Source organism: Canis lupus, chromosome 22 (genome assembly GCF_048164855.1).
Source record: "Canis lupus baileyi chromosome 22, mCanLup2.hap1, whole genome shotgun sequence".
NCBI lineage: Eukaryota > Metazoa > Chordata > Mammalia > Carnivora > Canidae > Canis > Canis lupus.
This window is the reverse complement of record NC_132859.1, coordinates 44,844,091-44,864,093: the sequence shown is the minus strand read 5'-3', so window position 1 is coordinate 44,864,093 and position 20,003 is coordinate 44,844,091. Positions and strand designations below refer to the sequence as shown.

Below are 20,003 nucleotides of genomic sequence, written 5' to 3'. Positions count from 1 at the left end.
TATGTTTTCTGATTAGCACATAGCGTGTAGATTAAAACAACTTTCAGATACTGAGAATCCAAGGGGTAACAGTGCCATGCTTGCTCAATATTAATACTGCAGTGGGGCAGACGCAAGACAGGGCACTTTACCTCAACCACTTTTATTTCTGTTTCCTATTATTGGAAGTCAGTTTGGATTGCATTTTGCTGGTGGGTCTGTAGGTGCTCTTCAAGTTTCTGAAAATGTTAGTCATTAAAACAAACAAACAAAACAGTGTGGTTCCAGTATAGCTGTAAGATACACTTGTGTGCCACAGTGAATTTCAGACAAAATAGGACCCCAGGAAATGAGCCTGCGTGGTTAGAGTAGCTATTGAGCATTTATTTTTGTATAGCCCATTTTAATAATAGCAGCAGGTACCATATATGTGCCAGGTGGAATGCTGGGTACTTCCCCACAACCTGTCATGGTAGGTATTATTACTCCAACTTAGAGCCAAGAAAAAGACAGAGCTGATATTCAAACCCTGGCTTGTCTGGTTCCAAAGCCTAGGCCCTCAAATAACCATTCACACAATGACCCAGTATTTGTTAAAACTTCCATTGCAAACTACTTAGTCCTATTGTTTTTAATAAAATTCCATGATGTACTTAATCAGGAATTTAAGTGTTTGGTCTCATTTATAACCTCAAAGACGTAATATGATAACAATAATAAGGGCATTGGTTTGTCTTTTACATAAAGGTAATAGTACTGTTTTTTTTTTTTTTTTTTTTTTTTCATTTTAGCCACCAGCTAAATACCTCCTTCCAGAGGTGACGGTGCTTGACTATGGAAAGAAGTGTGTGGTCATTGACTTAGATGAAACATTGGTGCACAGTTCATTTAAGGTAAATCAACATAAACAATCCATGATCTTTGTGATTCAGTCACAGTTGTATAGGAAAGGAAGAATAAAAAGGATGACATTTTGTAGTTGTTGGTGTATGTCTTCACTGTTCATGAAAAAATCTCAAGAACAGTTGCTTACTAACTCTGGTAAACATTAACTGAAGTAGTTGAATATTACATGGTTAGTTTGGAGGAAATGCTGGGCTGCCAGTGTCACTTAGACATGTCTTACTTATGAGATTTGAGTTTTTCAAGCCTCTAGCCCTAAGCCTCCAACCCCTACAAATACTTTTCAGGTGGCAAGCGGCAATCAATACACCAGTGCCCCCAAGACGCCACTGTGTATTTGTCAAGGTAGCTAGAAGAGTGCTGTATGTTTTATTGGGAGGGGCAGGAGAGGCACTGTTAAATTGTCAAGCAACCTGCTACCTTGGAATATTTCCCAGAGCAGTTTTTAAAAGATGTCCAACTCTAAAGAAGACTTCCAGAGTTGCAGCATCTGAACAGATTCAGCTGTGTATTTCAAGCTTTTTCACAGGAGGTTGCTGGTTGGGTTTTGGTTGGTTTTTTACTAGCTTCATAACTAAATGAGTATCCATCCACCTGCGTGACTTTCCTCCTGAAGAGGGTGGGGCTGCAGTGATGTCACACAGTCTTACTTCTGTCTCCTTCCTCATTCCACCTCCCTGCTAGAATGACAGCAAAAATTACACATTACCAGAGAGCATCTGTGGAGGAACAGCTGTGGCTACACTATTAAGAAATGACTTTGTGAACCGCCTTTCCATTTTTTGAAATGAAACAAGTTGTTTCAAAGAGGCAACTTTGGAAAAAAGGTTTGGAAATAGAGGATTAGTATGTTGGGGAGAGGAAGGAGGGTCTTGGTCCTGTTTTCCTTGGGGTATTTCTGGAGATTAAACTGCTCCACTGGCCGGTTAGACCCCATTCCTCCTTTTACCCTCAGCCCTCAACTCCTCCCCTTCCTTTGCTAAGAGATATGGAAAGCACCAGCCATGATGAGGTATGTGTCTCACATGAACCATAGCCATTCCTTAACCATTGTATTGGGAAGTAGAAGAGCCATCAAATGTACCTGAAGACCTCTCTGTCAGAAGCATCCTTCCTTGAGCCTGCTTCTCCCTGAACAGAAGCCTTCCTTACCAGGACAAGGCCAGGCAATTGTCTGTGAGTCCTTTGGGAGAGTGGAGGAGGTGCCACACTTACTCTAGCAGTGGGAAATGGCCTGTCTCTGGCCACTGAAGCCTGGAAGTGCCACCTCCTTGTCCAGCACCTTGAGGGCCCTTCCAGGATTGGTCCCATGGCTGCCATGACCTTACATCCCAGCTTAGCTCTGAACAGCATTGGAAGCCTTTTCTCCCCTGTGGGCAAGCTGCTCAGGACTTTTCAGATTCCTCTGGAGGAAAGCCCTTTGGAGCAGGGGCCATTTGCCATTTCAGCCTACCCAGCTTGCTCCCAAGCAGCTCTGGGAGTATGGGCAATGCTGGCCAGACAGCCTGAGGTCACAGAGGGTTCCTGCCTCCAAAGGTATTATATGAGCTTATGTGAACAGCATGTCTTCATTTCTTCCCTCCCTGGCCTGCCTATATTTGCAAGCAGCTTATTCTTTATTGTATTCAGTTTGTTTTTTACTCAAATATACTTTACATACAGGAGAGGAGTTGAGGGCTGAGGGTAAAAGGAGGAATGGGGTCTAACTGGCCAGTGGAGCAGTGTTAGTTTTAGGTACACAACATAATAAGTCAACAATTCTATACATTTCTCCGTGCTCATCAAGATGCATGTACTCTTAATCCCCTTTATTTCACCCATTCTTTCACCCACTTTCCCTCTGACAACCACCTTTATTAAATGTATGGTTTTTAGCATTCGGGGCATTTCAGAGGCCTTTGAAAATCCAAAATCTGTGAACCTCACTCCTTGAAAATGTATGGGGATGCCTGGGTGGCTCAGTGGTTGAGCGTCTGTCTTCAGCTCAGGGCATGATACTTGAGCTTCTGCCTATGTCTCTGCCTTTATCTCTCTCTCTCTTTCTCTCTCTCTCTCTCTCTCTCTCTCTCTCTCTCATGAATAAATAAATAAAATCTTTAAAAAGAAAGAAAGAAAAGAAAAGAAAATATACAGGTGTATAATTCAGAGGCTCTCGGACCCAGGCTAAGAACTATGGCTTGGCACAGCCTCCTTTACACCAGCATGTGAGAAGAGATGGAGGCTCAGGCTTGCTCTGAGTTGGGTAATGGCTTTTTCTCTTTTAATATACCTTATGGAATACAATTTCACAATCTACTAATGCCTTGCTGGAGTTTCTTCCCTCAATCTTGTGGGGTTTCTTAGCATGATATTCTATTTCAGTTGTGGAATTGTAAAATACTGAATTCATCCTTGACCTTCCAACCACAGGAGTGAATAAACTGTAATCTTAAGGCTCAGGTGCTCTACTGAGTACTTAGGAATGGTTCTGCAATCTAGTATTTTCTATGTATTTTCAGTCTGCTTATCAAAGAATGATGTGTGTGTGTACAGTGATGGGCTTAAAGACAGATCCCAGTTCATATTCTAACCAGAGACTCTCTACCACACACCCCTCTCTGCAACCCTGCCCAGTGGCCCCCACATACATGCTCTCCTCCCTATCCTAGGGTAATTGATTCTCATTTGAGTAGTTTCCACCTTGTTTGTGTAATTGCATTTAGCACTGTATGTAAGCCCAGCATTGACTTGCACAAGGGCTATCAAAGAATTGTATTTGGACTTTAAGTGTCATTAATGTTGTCATTGATGTTGTTAAATACACTGAAGTTTGTGGGAGTGCATTGTGTTACCTAGAGCAGAGCAGTAGCAATCTAGAGTGGGCTGCTCAGAGCAGGAGCTGGTCCCCAGCAAGGCTGAAATCACTGATGCTCAGGACTGATGGAGCCATGGGTCACTCATCAGACCCAGTACTGTAACTGTGGTAGAGAGGAGAAACCAAGGTCCAAAGGGAAGGAGCCTGCCTGAGGTCCTGGCCTGTGGCCTCTTACTTCACCCCACATGTCTGTGGCCCTGCTTTGTGTCCATGTGCTTAACATCTCCTGCTGAGCAGCCCATCACAGGGCAGCCTGCATCTGTCGGTCCCATACAAATCATTTTCCCCCAAGTAGCACGGTTCTCTGGGACCATTGGGTTCTCACCTCCTCCCCCTAGTGGCCAGCAGTGGTTCCACATCATCCTGTCAGGGCTCTAGGCAAGAGCTGGGGTTACTGGGAAGACCCATTCCCTGGGTAGGCTTCCCTACCTTTTGTCATTTAGGCCAGGAAAATGATAGAAAGGTTGGACCAAGGTGCTGAAGATGTAACAGTATTCAGAATAGGAAAAAAAAATGCACTTTCCTGTTTGTGTTTATTTTAAGGAACCAAAGCATACTTCAACATCCTTTGCCTGAACTGTTTTTTTCCAATAATAAAAACATTGGCCCAGACAGCTTTTTTCTTATTGAAGTTCCAATTTTATTTTGTTCTTTCAGATTTATTAATTATAATTTATTTTCTCTCTAGCCTATTAGTAATGCTGATTTTATTGTTCCGGTTGAAATCGATGGAACTATACATCAGGTAAGAAATCAAAGCTCAACTTGTGTTGCAATTAACATTATTTTAGTAATTACATTTCCTATAAACTTATTTCTAAATTCCCATTTCATCAATAATTTTATGACTGAATCAAAAGGGAGCCGGCTTTGTAAAATCAATACAATGGTTTTCTGGTTTTTTTCCCACTAAGATGAATGTCTTCTACACCGAGTTTTTAAGGGAAGCTAAAATCTATTTGTAGATATTAGATGTGGTTGCAAGTTCAAATAGTTCTTTGATTTGATTCAGACTTTTAGAAGTTTCCATATCCCCCACTGGCCTAGCTTGATGATCTAATTAACTTCCTCATTGTAAATGCTTTCGGCTACTCTCCTAGCAGGCAACAGAAAAATGCCACAAGTCACCCACTAATGGTGGCATCTTGGGAAGAGATGTCCATTTCCAATGCCAGCCACTCCAGACTGATCTTGTCGCTCCTGTTTCATGTTCTCTAATGAATCTTTAGCAAAATCCCAACCCAAAGGATGAAGGGGGAAAGATGTGTTTTTGGATCAGGAGACAAATTTGAATAAAGATGCCCTAGTTAATTGGCATGCATCTTTGCTCTGATATTTTTTTCTCATCTGCATGACACTTCTCCAGGAATAGCTTCATTTATGAACATATTGGAACATTGTAGGAAAAGTAGCCTTGGAGGTTAAGGAGCAGAGGGGGTTTTGTCAGGTTTTCCACAGGGATGGTCTGACCATCTTCCTTGTCAACCCCAGGGTCTTCAGGGAAGAGTCTCTGACCTGATGTGTTTCTATCCCAGGAAGGAAAATCTCTCTTGTGCTTGAGCCAAAAGAAATGTCTTTCCTTAATGATGCCAGTCGTCTCTTTGGCCCTTGAGTATGGGGATGTCAGAATTGGTGACACCTTGGAAATCAGCTGGCCCTGCCACCTCATTATCCAAATGGGGAAACGAAGTCTTAGCCAGAGAAAGGGTTGGTTCAAGGTCATATAATGGGAAAAATTAATATGAGACTTCCAGTCTTTTGCCTCCTGGCCCATGTCTCTTTTCCTGATGCTCTGGTCCCTTCCCTCCTCTCCCAGACGGTCTTGCCAGGAAGCCAGTACTGAGAAAGGCAACTTTGTCCCTAGTGTCTCCACACTTCATGCTTTTAAAAGCCACCGGGGAGCCAAAAGGCAGGCACTTGGGCATTTAACATTTGCAAAAGCATCAGCTGAATTAACTCAGCATCTAAGAAGCAGTTAGGGCTTCATTTATTATCTTGGCTTCTGCTACAAAGTAGTGAGACAAAAGAGAGGCTGCCTACTGGCATGACAAGAATTAGGAGAGAAATTAATCCTTCTTACCTGCAACTGCAAGCATGACCTTCCGGGCCTGACCTGCTATGGCCAGCCCATTCTCAAAGGAGCCACTCCAGCTACCCCTAGCCTCCCTCGAGATTGTGCTGATTCATATGGCAATAGATACTCCAGGGCCCCAGGGCTGGGGTCAGAAACTCTCTCTCCTGAGGGAATGAAGCCACAGGCGCCAAGAGGAGGACCAAGGCCCTGGCGAAGGCCGTGGCCTCGTTCAAGTAATCCAGGATAGGCTGTGCAGGTCCCAATGGGCCTATTCTTGGTTACTTGCACGCGGACGCGGGCCTGGACGCTGGCATCTGGGCCCAGGACCTTCCTGTCTGCCAGAGGCATCAACATCAGAGTTCCCAAATCAGTCTCCTGCTGTTTGCATAGAGCAAAGCTTGCTTTCCAAGTACTATTCCCAAGGAGACTGAGGACCACAGGCTGTACCCATTCCCTGGCATCAAGAAGTCTCATGGGCAAAGTGGGGGCCTGGAGCTACTACAGCCACAAGCTCTGCCCTCACCCCTACCCCGCCTCCCAGCTCCTCCCAGCCCTGTTGTCACCACCATCCCCCAGGCCGTCCTACTCCTCTGGCCCCTCACTACACCCTCAGCCAGACTGTGCTTACCCCACTCTTTCACTTGGCTACAAGTTTCCACCAGGCCTTGGCTCATTACAGAATTCCTCTGCAATGCACAGAATGCCCCGACTCCCCACTGTGACTCCACAGGATAGACAGCTGGCAACCTCTGCCATTCACAGCCCCACGTATACTCTTCCCGAGCTGCCTTTCATACTTCCTCTTCAACCACGTCTGTCTCCCATCTCTTCTAGAGGGCTGGTCACCAAGGGCTCGGCCATGCTCTAACCCCCAGGTATTTTCAGACCAAGTCTCATGCTCATACAATTTCTTCTGCCTGGAAGCTTGCTTCTCATTCTTATCAGCCTGATGAGCTCCTGTTCACCCAAATATTACCTTCTGTGACCTCCTCCCTTGAGAAGGAGGTTAACTGTCCTTAATATATCCCTCTACTACAACTTCCATTATGCATGCTTATCTTGATTTGTTTTTATTTGTATCTGCTCTAGACTGTGAGCTCTTCAAGGGCAAGGCCTGCATTTTGTTCATTTTTATAACTTCTTCAGGCTGAGCACAGAACTGGGGCTCAGTGAATATGAGTTGAATTGAATTTTAATAAGTTTGATTTATTTTAGGGAAGTGGCTAATTTCAAATGGAATTTATTCAAGTTTTAATTAGTTCTTCCCTCCTCCCACCTTCCCTATCTTCTCTCACCAGCTCTGCTTTCTCTCCCATCTCCCTAGTCTCCTCAGATTTGTTCAGGTTCCCCAGTCAGGAGCAGAGAGCCCAGCAGCCACTCTAGGAAAGCCTCCTCTTTGCCCCCCTCTGCTTGAAGGCCCCTCCTGATTGCTGGCTGGGGGCCAGGAATAGGTACCTTCAAGTCCCCTGTAATCTGTTTCTGTACAAACCCCAGCAGAGTAACCTTTGTGGTGTCAAGTAGACGGCTTCCCAAGCTGACACGGAAGGCACCTCTTACAGCTTTGCTGGGCCCTGCACTCCCACTCCAGGCCTTCTGAGCAAGGGAGGTGTTCCACTGGAGGGTATTATGCTCAGTGAAATAAGTCCATTGGAGAAGGACAAACATTATATGGTCTCATTAATTTGGGGAATATAAAAAATAGTGAAAGGGAATAAAGGGGAAAAGAGAGAAAACGAGTGGGAAATATCAGTGAGGGTCACAGAACATGAGAGACTCCTAACTCTGGGAAAGAACAAGGGGTAGTGGAAGGGGAGGTGGGTGGGGGGATGGGGTAACTGGGTGACGGGCACTGAGGGGGGCACTTGATGGAATGAGCACTGGGTGATATGCTATATGTTGGCAAATTGAACTCCAATAAAAAAAATTTTTTTAAAAAGGGAGGTGTTCAGTCAAGGGTAGAAGGTAGCAGCAGGAGCAGTCCCAGTGCTGCCAGGCAGTGGGTCAGGCCTTGACCTCCAAAAGGACAGCCCCAGACTGTGGCCTGTGTCCACATAGGGCCTGACCCAGAGTGTATGCCAAGAAACACATGAGAGGATGAGTCATTCCATGCAAACATGGCACAACTCTTCTACTCACTGGTTCTGAAAATCCCTAAGACCCATAGTACCACGGTCAGCTACCCTTTCTCCCTTGGGAGGGGTGTCTACACCAAACTCAGACCAGGAGCCCTGCCAGAGAATTGTGTCTGGCCTTAAGTGCCGCATCTGACCACACAGCCCTCATATAGTGGTGATAGATGATAGATAGATAGATAGATAGATAGATAGATAGATAGATAGATAGATAGATAGATAGATAGATAGAGGTATCTGTGCCACAGATAGAGCTGGGGCCAGGAAGTGGTGACCTTCTCAGGAATTCTTCCTACATGGGTGTTGGCCCCAGGCCACCCCCAGCAGCTGCCATGACTGACCAGTTTGCTGTTTGCTGCCTTTGCAGGTGTATGTGCTGAAGCGGCCCCACGTGGATGAGTTCCTCCAGAGGATGGGGCAGCTCTTCGAGTGTGTGCTCTTTACTGCCAGCTTGGCTAAGGTACATCCTGCTCCCAGCTGGGTGCCTCCAGCCACTCCACCCCGACCCCCTATCTGTCAGGCAGCCCTCTGTTAAGGTGGGGGAAGTGGTTTCTATGGTGACAGGTTCCCACCCCAGATGGGATTGATGCAGGCCATGTGCATGGCACCAGCCTGAAAGGCTTCTGGGTTACCATGGTGACAGGGAGCCCTGGGAACAAATGCTCCATGAAGTTGCTGCATGCAGGATATCACAAAAGTGTCCGGTGGAACTGAGAAAGGGCATCTGCGTCTCCTCTGTTGACTGGCAACCCACTACTAGAGGCGTAAGCCTTTGTGTCCTTCATTAGCTTACACAAGTTTGGGAAAGGATAAGTGTCCAAGATTCACTGACATGCACAGGCCGAAGGATGGTTCTGACTGTCCTAGTGAGCCCTCTGATACTGGGCAAATGGCTTCACTTCTCTCGACTCCATTTCTTCTAGAAATGAGGGACAACTCTCTTTACATCATAGGGTGGCACAAATGATATAATGCATGTAAAGGGCATTAGCATAGTGCCTGACTCATATTCAGCAAGTATTCATGGAGCAACTGCTGTGCTTCATATGCCCCACAGGCACTGTCACATGGAAGTGCTCCTGACATTCATTGTTTCATGATCATAATTATTGATGATAACAAAATAATTCACACATCTTTGACCCAGTGTCTACACTGGCTCTAACCACATAGAGTGGTTTCTTTGCCTTCTCCTACTGTTAAAGGAACTAGCAGGTTCACAGGACTGCCCCCTATATGATTATGTGTGTCCTGAGCCTAAGGGAGAGAGGGTAGGCTCCCACCCCTCGGAGGAAATCCTTGTCATCACCATCTCTCAAATCCTGACTCTGATGGCAAGGGGGGGTCATCCATTTATGGGTGGCACCACCAGTGTCTCCGAGGGTACCTCAGAGACTCTAAACTGGCCCCAGATATGAGCTTTGGGGAGCCCAGGTTAGCAGTCTACTCATCTCCAGACCTGCTGCAAGGACTCACATATAGCTCCACCCCACCCCATCCCCCGACAATTCCTGGCTCTGGACAGCTGCCTTCTCCTCTGCATGCTGGGGACTCTAACTCTAGGTTCCCAGACATCACACTTTGCCAGACTGGGCATTCCTGGTTTGGGCCATCTCTCTGTCATGGCTGAGATGAGAGAGGACCCCACCTGCACAACATTCTGCCGGGCTCGTTGCCAGGCCTTGTAGCATGAGCTGGTAGAGAGGGAATCTAAAACCTAGACCTTCCTTTTCCTTATGAAAAAAAAAAAAAAAAAGCCTCAGGGAAGACAGTTTTCCCTGTGGGTACTCTTTCCCATGAATGGCACCAAGACCAATTGTATTGTAGTGGAGATGGCTCTCCTGGCAGTGCTCTGGGGTGCTGAGAAGACTGAAGTAACAACTAAAGAAATAAACAGGAAGATAGTACCTGTGCAGGTAGATGGAGAACTGGTAGGGTTAGGGGGTTGCTGTCGTGGGGGAGGTTGGCAGAATTGAAACACTCTTCCTTGGCGTTGTCCCCAGCACTCAAACATCCTTGTGCAGTCTCCCTTCCTCAACTGCTCCCACCTGTGCCTCCATCTGTCTCTGCAGCCCTCCTCTCAGTGCTGCTCCAGCCTGGCTCAGCTGCGTCAGCTCCCAGGTGCAACTTTCCAGCCCTTTCCTCCCTGATGCGCAAGTTCTGTGGACAGGTGGGCACTCCCCAGTTCTTGGCTCTGGGCTTAGCTCCCAGCCAGCACCACCCTGCTGGCCCACTGCCCAGGAGCCTACGGAAACCCTATGCTGTCAGAGCCCTTCAATGTCTGCTTCCTCATCTTGGTCTCCTTTGTTGATGGATTCACCCAACAAATACTTAGTGCCTATGGTATGTTGGGCTCTGTCCTGGGCACTGGGGATGCAGCAGAGAACAAAAGAGACAAAGCCTTGTGGAGCTGACCTTCCCCACATCCATCTCCAAGGCCTGGAGCCCCCAGACTCAGACATTTCCTGGAAGGATGTACACCACCACCAGTGGAAATTAATCACTGTTTCCATCTAGAGTCAACCCCTAGCATCCATGGGGCACTTCTCACTTAGCAGCTGAAAACTGCAATGGCCACCTGGTTAGCAGGAAATACAGCCTCCTCCTGATGTCTCCGGGGAAAGGAGGACATTCCCACAGAGTCCAAGCTGCTGCCTAGAGCCCTGCATCCTTCAGTGTGCTGGGATTTCTCTGCTCTTGGGGGCTGCTGTGCACTCTACTGCTGGCCTTCCCAACACCTCCAGCCTCAGAGGGGCATCCTGCCTCCCCAGCAGAAATGCCAGCAAAATTGCCAGGCCCCATGGTGACACCTGGCTGTGGCAGTCTCAGTGCTGAGACCTGGCCTCACATTGGCTTTGGAACTCTACCCTTGCCTCCAGCCCAGCTGCTCCGTGTGGCCCAGTCTTTCAGACATCTTCATTTATGAAAATTTTCCCTCTGGGATGATCCCTTTATTTCTTTATCAGTTATGAAGGTCAGCTTGCTTTGGGAAAATTCCCCAGGCCATGAGAGAGGGCCAAGCAGGGCTCACACTCCTTCTTATAAAACACCTGGGCTCCAAGGAAATTGAAGCCGGTGTCTGGGCACTGTCCTGTGGCCATCAGGGGCTTGTCTGGCCCAGCTGCCAGAGTACCCATGGGGGGGCAGCATGGCCTCATGCCACACAAGCCAGATTCAAAGCCTGCCTGCTTATTCATTTTTTATGAAACTAATATTTCCTGAGCTCCCACCATAAGGTGGGCACTGTGCAAAATGCCAGGGACATCATGGTGAGCATGACAGATAAGGCCTGCATCCTGACCAGGGAAGAGGAAACCCAGTAATCTCTGGGGAGTGATGAGCGAACTCCATGAAGGAGACCAGAGTGAGGCAATAGTAGCCAGAAAGGGAGGGATGTACGGGTGGCCAGGGAACCAAGACCTGAAAGGTGAAGGAGACAGAGGGGAGATATTCATGTAGAGATCTGAGGAGAGCATGTTCTATGGGTACAGAGGTTCTGACCATGGTCAAACCCAGTGCACCTCAGGTGACGGACAGGCTGGAGCCAAGGGGTGGTGGAAATTACGTGGCTGCAGCCCTGTAGGGTATGGCAGGTCCAAGGAGTGAGGGCCTCAGTCCAGGGGCCGCTGGTCGAGAATGGGAGTTATAAGCAGGGGAGTGGCATGAAGGGACGTGTTTTCCAGTAGCCTGACAACAGTGAGGCACAGAGGCTGCAACAGAGACACAGTGGGAGGAGAGGCTCTTTGGGAAGCTCACACCTACCCCAGCCAGAGGTTACACAGGTCAGGACCAGGGAAGTGCCAATTATGCATATAGAGATGCAGATACTCTTGCATTCAAGATACTCTCGGAGATGGAACCAATTTCTGATAGATTGGATGTGAGAGGTGAAAGAAGTGGAAGGGACGCCTGGGTGGCTCAGCGGTTGAGCATCTGCCTTCAGCTCAGGTCGTGATCCTGGGGTCCTGGGATTGAGTCCCACATCAGGCTCCCCGCAGGGAACCTGCTTCTCCCTCTGTGTCTCTGCCTCTCTCTGTCTCTCATGAGTAAATAAATAAAATCTTTTTTAAAAAAAAAAAAAAAAGAAACAAACAATGAAGTGGAAGAATTGGGTATATCTAACACACACGGAGAGTAGAATAACCAGGATCCTAACATACATCCAATTATTTAAATCTCTTTCTAGAAAAGCAGTGCGGATCTGGGAGCTGTAGTTAGGGTTTGTGGGCTCTTTCAGGCATTTTGCCTTCACCGTGCCCTGCTTTTCAGTACGCAGACCCCGTGGCCGACCTGCTGGACCGCTGGGGTGTGTTCCGGGCCCGGCTCTTCAGAGAATCATGTGTCTTCCATCGTGGGAACTACGTGAAGGACCTGAGCCGCCTGGGCCGGGAGCTGAGCAAAGTGATCATTGTGGACAATTCTCCCGCCTCGTACATCTTCCATCCTGAGAATGCAGTAAGTAGCCCCCAGGGGGGATAACACAGCTCCCCATCCAGCTCCACGCCCTGACTTACATGGCACTGACCAAGTTATCTAACCTCACTGAGCCTTAGCTACCTCCCCCTCAAATGGGGATTCTAGGGCTGCTGACTCGTAGGATGGTTGGAGGATTCAGTGTGGCAGAGCATGGAAGGCCCTTAGAACACTGCCTGCATTGGGTAAGTGCTCAGTGGGCCTGGATCTTGGTGTTTTTAATGTTAGTTACTGAGAAGGGTTCCATCAATAACCTCCTGGAGCTAGCTTCATGACTTCTATAGACTCAGAAGGCCTGCATGACCTCTTCAGCAGAAGTTCTTAAACAAGAATGAATAGAAGGAGCCCAGTTAAGGTCTTCAGACAAGCCTGCCAGGCTTTTCCGCCTCATAATGATATCTAAAAAGTATGCAATGGGAACATTTCCTACATAAAACTCCCTGGAACGTGGCAATCCTTAGTACCTGCTACTGGGTGCAGCATGACTCTCTGAGCAAGAGACAGATGGCCTCCCACCTCCTGGCCTGTTTCCAAGGGTAGAGAACCCAGCCAGGCCTGCTGCTGATGGCCAAGCCCTCAGTCCCGCCACACTGGCCCACAGCTCAGGCAGCCTGCCCTGGAGGGGAGGGTTTCTCCCAAACCTGGGCTTCTCAGACTCAACAGAAGCTTCCCCAGGGTCCTTTCCTTGAAGCCAGAACTCTGTGGCTCCACTTAAAACAAAATGAGTTCAAGCTAGATTCAGTTAGCTAGTGTGCAATGATTACTTGAGTAAACATTCCAAATTTATTACATTTAAACATGTTCATTTCAGCGAGTTAATCAAATTCAATCTAATGCATTTTGTCATGTGTCTCTAACAGATAAGGATTACTTCTTAATATAATCACAGTTCCATTATCACACGTGACAGAACTAACAGTTTCTTAATATTACCCAGTATCCAGACTGTGTTCATATTTTCCCCGTCATCTCAAAATGTTGTCCTACATTTGAATTGTTTGACTCAGAATCAAACAAGGTCCAAGCCCTGCTTTGGTTAGTAATGTGTCTAGTAATTGTTGTATAATCTTAGCAATTCTCCCTCCCTTCTCCCTTTTTCTTCCATCCTATTTACTTGTCGAAGAAATTCTGGTTATTGTCCTGTAGAAATTTCCTCTCTTCTGGATCTGTCTGGTTGCAGCCTCCTGGGGGTGCTTTACTGTGTTTTTCTAATTGCCATATTTCCTTTAAACAAGTAGTTAGATCACTGTTACTTGATTAAATGCAGGCTCAATTTTTCAAATCTTTCAAGTTTTTACCATCAAGACCATGAAATCACATCAAGATGCATTGTAATGTCAAGTTGTTCCAATTTTAAAGACTTTATTTATTATTATTAAGTAGGCTGCACGCCCAGTGGAGAGCCCAGCATCAGACTCGAATGCACCAACCCCAAGATCAAGAGTCAGATGCTTAGCCAACTCAGGTGCCACTTTTAAAGATCTTGAATTGATCTTTGGATTCAAGTGTTGTTAGCCTATTCCATCTGTTTTCAAATTCTGCATCGACCTTTCAACTAAAAATGTGAACAGCTGTTGATGATACTCTTGCCTACATCAACTATTTCATTGAGAATTACAAAATGGTGATTTCTAAATTCTGCCATTCTTTGCACATTTGTTGGCTGGAACTCTTTTTTTTTTTTTTTTTTTTTAAATCAAGCTTGCCCCCATTGATTACTTGATTACCCTAAATTCACTTTGAATGTTTGAATTAGGAAGTCAGGGTAAAGTCTTGGTCCTCTTTAATTCTTCACTCTTCAGATAGTGAGGTGGTGCTCTAGCAAACTTCCAAAAGTAGCCAGTGAATTTGTCTTAAGTGTTATTATGAACTCATGGATTTTTTTTATTGTTATAATTTAATCCATTTGTTATTCTTTTGTATGCTCAAGTGTTCACCTTTGGACAGCGGCCATCCTTTCATATAACAGTAGTCTTTGAATGCTTCCAGTTTTCTGGTGCAACAAGATGCTCCATACTCATCTTGTCCATTTCTTGCCTCAGCCACTTTTGTGGAGCCTGCTTCCTATTAATGGAAATGGTATTTAGAGATGACAGTTTGGGTGGATTCTTATTGTTCCTGAGATAGCCTTTGCTTCCAGCCCTTTATACTGGGTAGAACTGAAGTATACATATTTGTAGAATTAAAATTAAATCATAAAATCATATTGGTTTTTCCAGATCAATGTTATAACAGTTTTTATTTAATTTCTTCAGTTTTGTTCTTCCTCTTGTGCTGAAACTCTTAGTTCCTAAATATATTAATATCATTACCTATTTGATTTATTCTGTAGTACACATCTAGTAGTTTCCAAATAGCAGTACTGATATTGTCACCACTACTAAGACAATTGAATGCACGTAGGGTTTTTTGGAAAACTGGCAGAACACTAGGTTTTTTAAAATCACTTGAAATAATTCTCTGTGTGGTTATGTCATCAACTTTATTCTTAGGTTCACTTTTTATTGCTTTCTTTTCTTAATGGTTTAATCTTATTTCAATTATGTAACATATTTCCATGATTCCAACATCAAAACTACCAACAGAGATGAATTTAGAGAAGTCTTGTGTCCAAGTCTACCCTTTCCCTCATCCCCTGCCCTTCTCCTAGGACTAGTCATTTTTGGGTAATCCTAGTTTATATTTCTAAATTATACAATGAATTGTTTTGTCTCTGAGCAGTCTTTAGATTTGTAAAAGTGCCCAAAATACTACTTTTGAACTACTTTGGTTTCTCCCAAATTTCTCTTTACAACTCACTCTTCTTTTGCACCCCTGGCTACCACCCATTTCCACCTCTCCCCACCCTCTAAAACTAAGTGAAAATTCTGTCTGTGCCCATGGCTCAGACTGTCTTGAAATTTTATACTTCTGCTTGTAACTGATCACTGCTAAGGATGGGAGGAAGCTCTCCACTTCTCTTTGCCGTGCGGCATGGCACATGGCACCCCAAGTGGATGCTTTCCTGTGCCCTCTGTTTGTGGGCTCCCTGGGTGTCAGTAGCTGGCAGGTAACCTCTGGCTCCAGGTGAGGTGGAAAAAGCTGGTTGGCTACAATGGAGAGAGCTTTTGAAATTGGCAAGGAGCAAGGCTAGCTCTCAGATAATTCTGTGCTCTGGCCACCTTTCCTATGGCGAGAAACCAAAACAAGCAAGTGCACACAAACTAGCATTAAGACATAAAAGGCAAATACACTGAACTTTGCCTTCCTCCTGAACCAAATTGCTTTTTGGATCAATCTTAGTTGGGACAGGAGAACAAACAAGATAATGGTGATGGTGATGATGGTGATGGGGGGGCAGGTGATGGTTTTTAAGATACCTGTCTTCCTTACCAAAAAAAAAAAAAAGTTAAAAGCACGGGGGCCCCAGCCAGGCTAGGAGCTGTCCCCAGGGCTGGCTGCGGTTCCGCTGCCCCTCCACACACTGTCTTCCAGGTGCCTGTGCAGTCCTGGTTCGATGACATGACGGACACAGAGCTGCTGGACCTCATCCCCTTCTTTGAGGGCTTGAGCCGGGAAGACGACGTGTACAGCATGCTGCACAGACTCTGCAATAGGTAGCGCCGGCCTCTGCCTGCCTCCCGCCTGGTCGCTCTGGAGCCTCTGGCCTCGGGGATCCACCCAGCCTCAGCTCCCTGGGAGCGGAAAGTGAGGACACTCCGTGCTCCAGGCCACGGGGTCCACGTGGCCATACCTACCTGTTTTATTTTTTAAGAACAGAAACAACTATTTTAAAATGAACTCTTTTAACAGATTTCATAAAGGGACATGCGTTTTACTGGATTTGCTTTTCGTAAAACATACCAAAAAGAAAAAAATGGAAAAAAAAAAAAAACAAGCTTGATATCTATGAGACTTCCTATCAACTGTTCCCCACCCCCACCCCCCTCCAAGCAGACAACCTGTCCCTTTCTATCCGAGCTTGGAGCAGCTGACCCAACTCAGAATCTCTTTCCTACAGGATGAAGTGCCTTTTTGAATGTTATTTTAAGCTGAGAGTTAATTTTTCTACACAACATATTTCCAGACATCTTTTAGTCTTTTATTGTCTTAGATTCTCTAAAAAAGACAAATATGACAATTTTCTAGAACCTGGGGGGTGGGGGGGTGGCTAGGGATGGAGGTGAGTCATAGAAGCCTGTCTCCCAACAGGCGTGCTGCAGGGACAGGCTCCTGATAGGAGTCTCGGTGACCATGGCGGTGTCTCCATTAATCACTGACCCAGTTTGGAATGTATCCGCGGTTGTGTGGCTCAACACTTTTGGAAACAATAGATACTTTTATATTATTATATTATTTCAGATGGTGACAGTTTTGTCTTGAGGTCACACTTCCCCCTTGAAAAGTGGCATCGTCACTTCCGCTTTCACACTACTGCCATACTTCTGTATGTTTTTTGTTTTGTTGTTGTCGTTCTGGGTGGAGCAGTTATAAGAAACTCTGAAACCCTTGGATATTTAAAGAGAAAAAAAAAATCTGTGTATTGATTTTTAAATCTTTCCTTTCCAAAAGCTGGATACACACGGAGCTGTTTGGGAATTTTCTTTGCTGCTACTGCGCTGCCACCAAATGGAATTGACCAGCGGCTGTTACACTGTTCTTTGCCACTGTGCCTATGCTCAGAATCCGCTCACTGCTAAGCTGCAGATTTGGACAGGGTCAGGAAAGTAGGTGTCCCGCTCCCCTGCAGACTGCACCAAGTGTACCCCTTCCCTGGCACTGGCCGTGGGAGTCCAGAAGGGAACAAAGAGGCAAGGGCCAGCACACCACACAGGCGTGGCATTCATTCTAGACCACAGTCAACATCAGATACTGTGATGAGCTGACTATTGTTCCTTGAGAATCCGTGGCCTCAACCAGCCACCGCACTGATGTGGCCCAGGTCTGCTCCTGGACTTCTCTCTTGAAGCACAGCCTATTTCTGAGCCGGGGTTGGGGAAACCTGTCCATATGTGGAACTCATTGCCCTGAGCTGGGGAGAGGCAGGGTGCCCTCCCTGGGCTAGGGCTTCCCTTGCAGCCTTTCCCAGTGAGCTGTTTTAAGCAGTGCCATGTTCCTCGTTTGACAAGACAGTCTATAAAGTATTGCTCTTAAAAATAATTTAAAAGAACCCTTTCATGTCGGCACCATTGCCTTAGTCCTCTGTGGGTTGGGCCTCTGCCAGAGTTCTGTGGGAGCAACTGGCACTAACAAGTCTGGAGATGGGGGGGTGGGGGGGTGAGGTAAAATTTTGTTCTTCCTTTCATTTACAAAATAATGAAGCCAGCTGCCAATCACGTCCTCCCAAACAGCACTTTCAGCTGTGGACTGCCATGCATTTGGAAGAGAAGTATTCAGGGGTAACCAGGTGCCCCAGCATTCTGCATGTGCAGAATCCAGTAATCCCCATGCCAGTTCCAGTAGAAACAGCCCCATGCTAGGCATGACCACAGGGAATGGCAGTTTTACATGGCAGATCTGCATATGCCCTAAACCTTGATTTGGAAAACTAGTCATTAATGAACCCACTGCCTTAAATGTCTTGAATGTTGCAGTCAAGTGTCTGTCATGTGTTGAAACCCACACAAAGATCAGTCCTGGGAACAGCCTTTCACCCTCCCCCCTGCCCTTTCTCTGCTGGCATCATGAGACCTTCCCTGGAATAGGGGGCAGAGAGGACTGAAATTCCAGAGTATTTCAGGGGAATCGAACCTAGGAACAGTGTCCCACGTCTGAGAGATGGAGTGAAGACACTGGCAAGCTTGAGCCAGACACTGCACCTAGTAGTTCCTGAAACCGTGAGCGCCATTGCACGACTGTTGGGGATGGAGCCCGGTTCCAGCCATCGCAGACATAGAATGTCTCAGGGGGGCCAACAGACCCCCTGAGGGTTCTGGATTCTGTGCACCTTATTTGACCATACTCCAAAATGCCATTTTTATTTTAACCCTTTATTCTGCTTTATGTACATAATCAGAATATCTATATCTCTATATATATTTTTAATCCTCTACGTGTAAATGAAGCAATAGAATTCTAACATAAGGCCAAGAAATGAGATGAATGTTTGGGATTTATGTTTTTTAAGGTAAATACGGGTATTGTTTTTAATTATTACCTTTTATTAAATTGTGGGCTTTAAAACCTGATGAACCCTATTAGCTGTTTCTCTGTGCCATATGCTTCCCATGTTACCAAAATACCATCTCACCACCCCACTCTAACCAAAAGAGAAATCCAGCCTCCTGAGTTTCTTGTGTACCGGGTTAAAATATAGTCTCCCGGACAAGTATTTTTCTACATTAAGATCTGGGCCAAGATACCTTGGGTTGTGGACTCGGGCCCCTATGATGGGATGACATCTCTGGCCGGGCCTGAGTGGTGGTGCCCGGGCACATCTGAGGTTGTCACTGTTCTGTCTCCTGTTGCTCTGGAATCCTGTGTATTGGTCTGTGGCTTCACCCATTAGCTGTTTGTAAGCAGTGTATCTGTATCCTAAGGGGGAGGACCACTTGTCAACAGCCGATGGTTTGTGGGGAAGCTCCTTAGACACTGCAGTTTTGATGAAGTGACTTTGGAGACGTGAAGAGGCTGTGATGACACTGACTTGTCATGGTCGCAGCATTTGAACTTCTGGTATAAAAAAGAAATCTGTAAATCTATAACCTGGCATCATTTTGCAATCCTATATTTTAAGGACAGCTCTCTAATAAAATCTAGAACCACACAGCCCTATATGGACAAACACTTGTGACGTTTGTGCCTCCGCTTTTAAAGGTGCTGTGATGGACAGCTGGCATGCCGGGGCTCCAGAGGAGGGGATGGCTTGAAGTGCGAGCAGTTACCTGAGCAGAATCTGTTGGCTGCCTCTGTACCTATCTCACTGTAAGATTGATGCTATTGTCTGTTCTGTTCCTTCTCCAGGGAGCTTCTCTAACCCCCCCCCCCGCCCCCTCCCCCGGTAGTGGGGATTCTGGTGCCTGGGTAGTCGTGGATTTCTGTTGGACATTTGAATGTGACAAACAAGCCAGCATTACATGGGAAATACTACATGTGGAATGTGCACGTTTCCAGGGGCGAGAGGGTTGCGATGATTTCCTTCCTGCCAAAAATAAACACGTGAAGCCGCGCCCCCTTGTGGATGGCCTGCTCCTCCCGCGCCTGCCCCGCGCCGCCTCCCGCTGGGTCGCTCTGTCCGCTCCGCCTGCGCAGCCTCACGCCAGCGCCTCGGTGTCCTGGGCCCCTGCGTCGTTCTGCGGGGCCGCGGTGGATGGGAGCAGGGGCGCAGCACCCCGGGAGCCACCGACCTGGACCCCAGGCGAGGCCGGAAACCCATCCCGCTCGATGTCAGGCCCCTGGCGGTGTCCCCGCACACAGCAGCAGCCTGGCTCGCTTTCCTTGCGCGGCGGCTTCCAGGCGCAGCCCCGCCCCGCCCCGCCCCACAGGAGCCGCCCGCTTCGCGTGGGAGCACGCGGCCTTGAACCCCGAGCCCACGGCACGCGGGCTCCTGCTGCGGCTGCCAGCTGAAGCGTGGCCGGGCAGAGTAAGGACGGCCAAGCCCGCGTGCTCA

General features: G+C 46.9%; 1 protein-coding gene across 4 annotated transcripts in view; it reads left to right on the top strand.

Annotated features, from left to right (window-relative positions):
• The window catches only part of CTDSPL (CTD small phosphatase like), a 114,803-nt gene extending 95,241 nt beyond the window's left edge, over nucleotides 1–19,562 (top strand). For all 4 annotated transcript variants that reach the window (XM_072793382.1, XM_072793380.1, XM_072793381.1 and 1 more), the window contains 5 exons: nucleotides 771–872; nucleotides 4,425–4,481; nucleotides 8,310–8,402; nucleotides 12,212–12,397; nucleotides 15,890–19,562. In XM_072793382.1, coding sequence (XP_072649483.1) covers nucleotides 771–872; nucleotides 4,425–4,481; nucleotides 8,310–8,402; nucleotides 12,212–12,397; nucleotides 15,890–16,015 — 564 coding nt within the window. In that variant the 3' untranslated portion in view covers nucleotides 16,016–19,562. The remainder of the gene's footprint in view (nucleotides 1–770; nucleotides 873–4,424; nucleotides 4,482–8,309; nucleotides 8,403–12,211; nucleotides 12,398–15,889) is intronic.
• The last annotated feature ends 441 nt before the right edge of the window (nucleotides 19,563–20,003 follow it).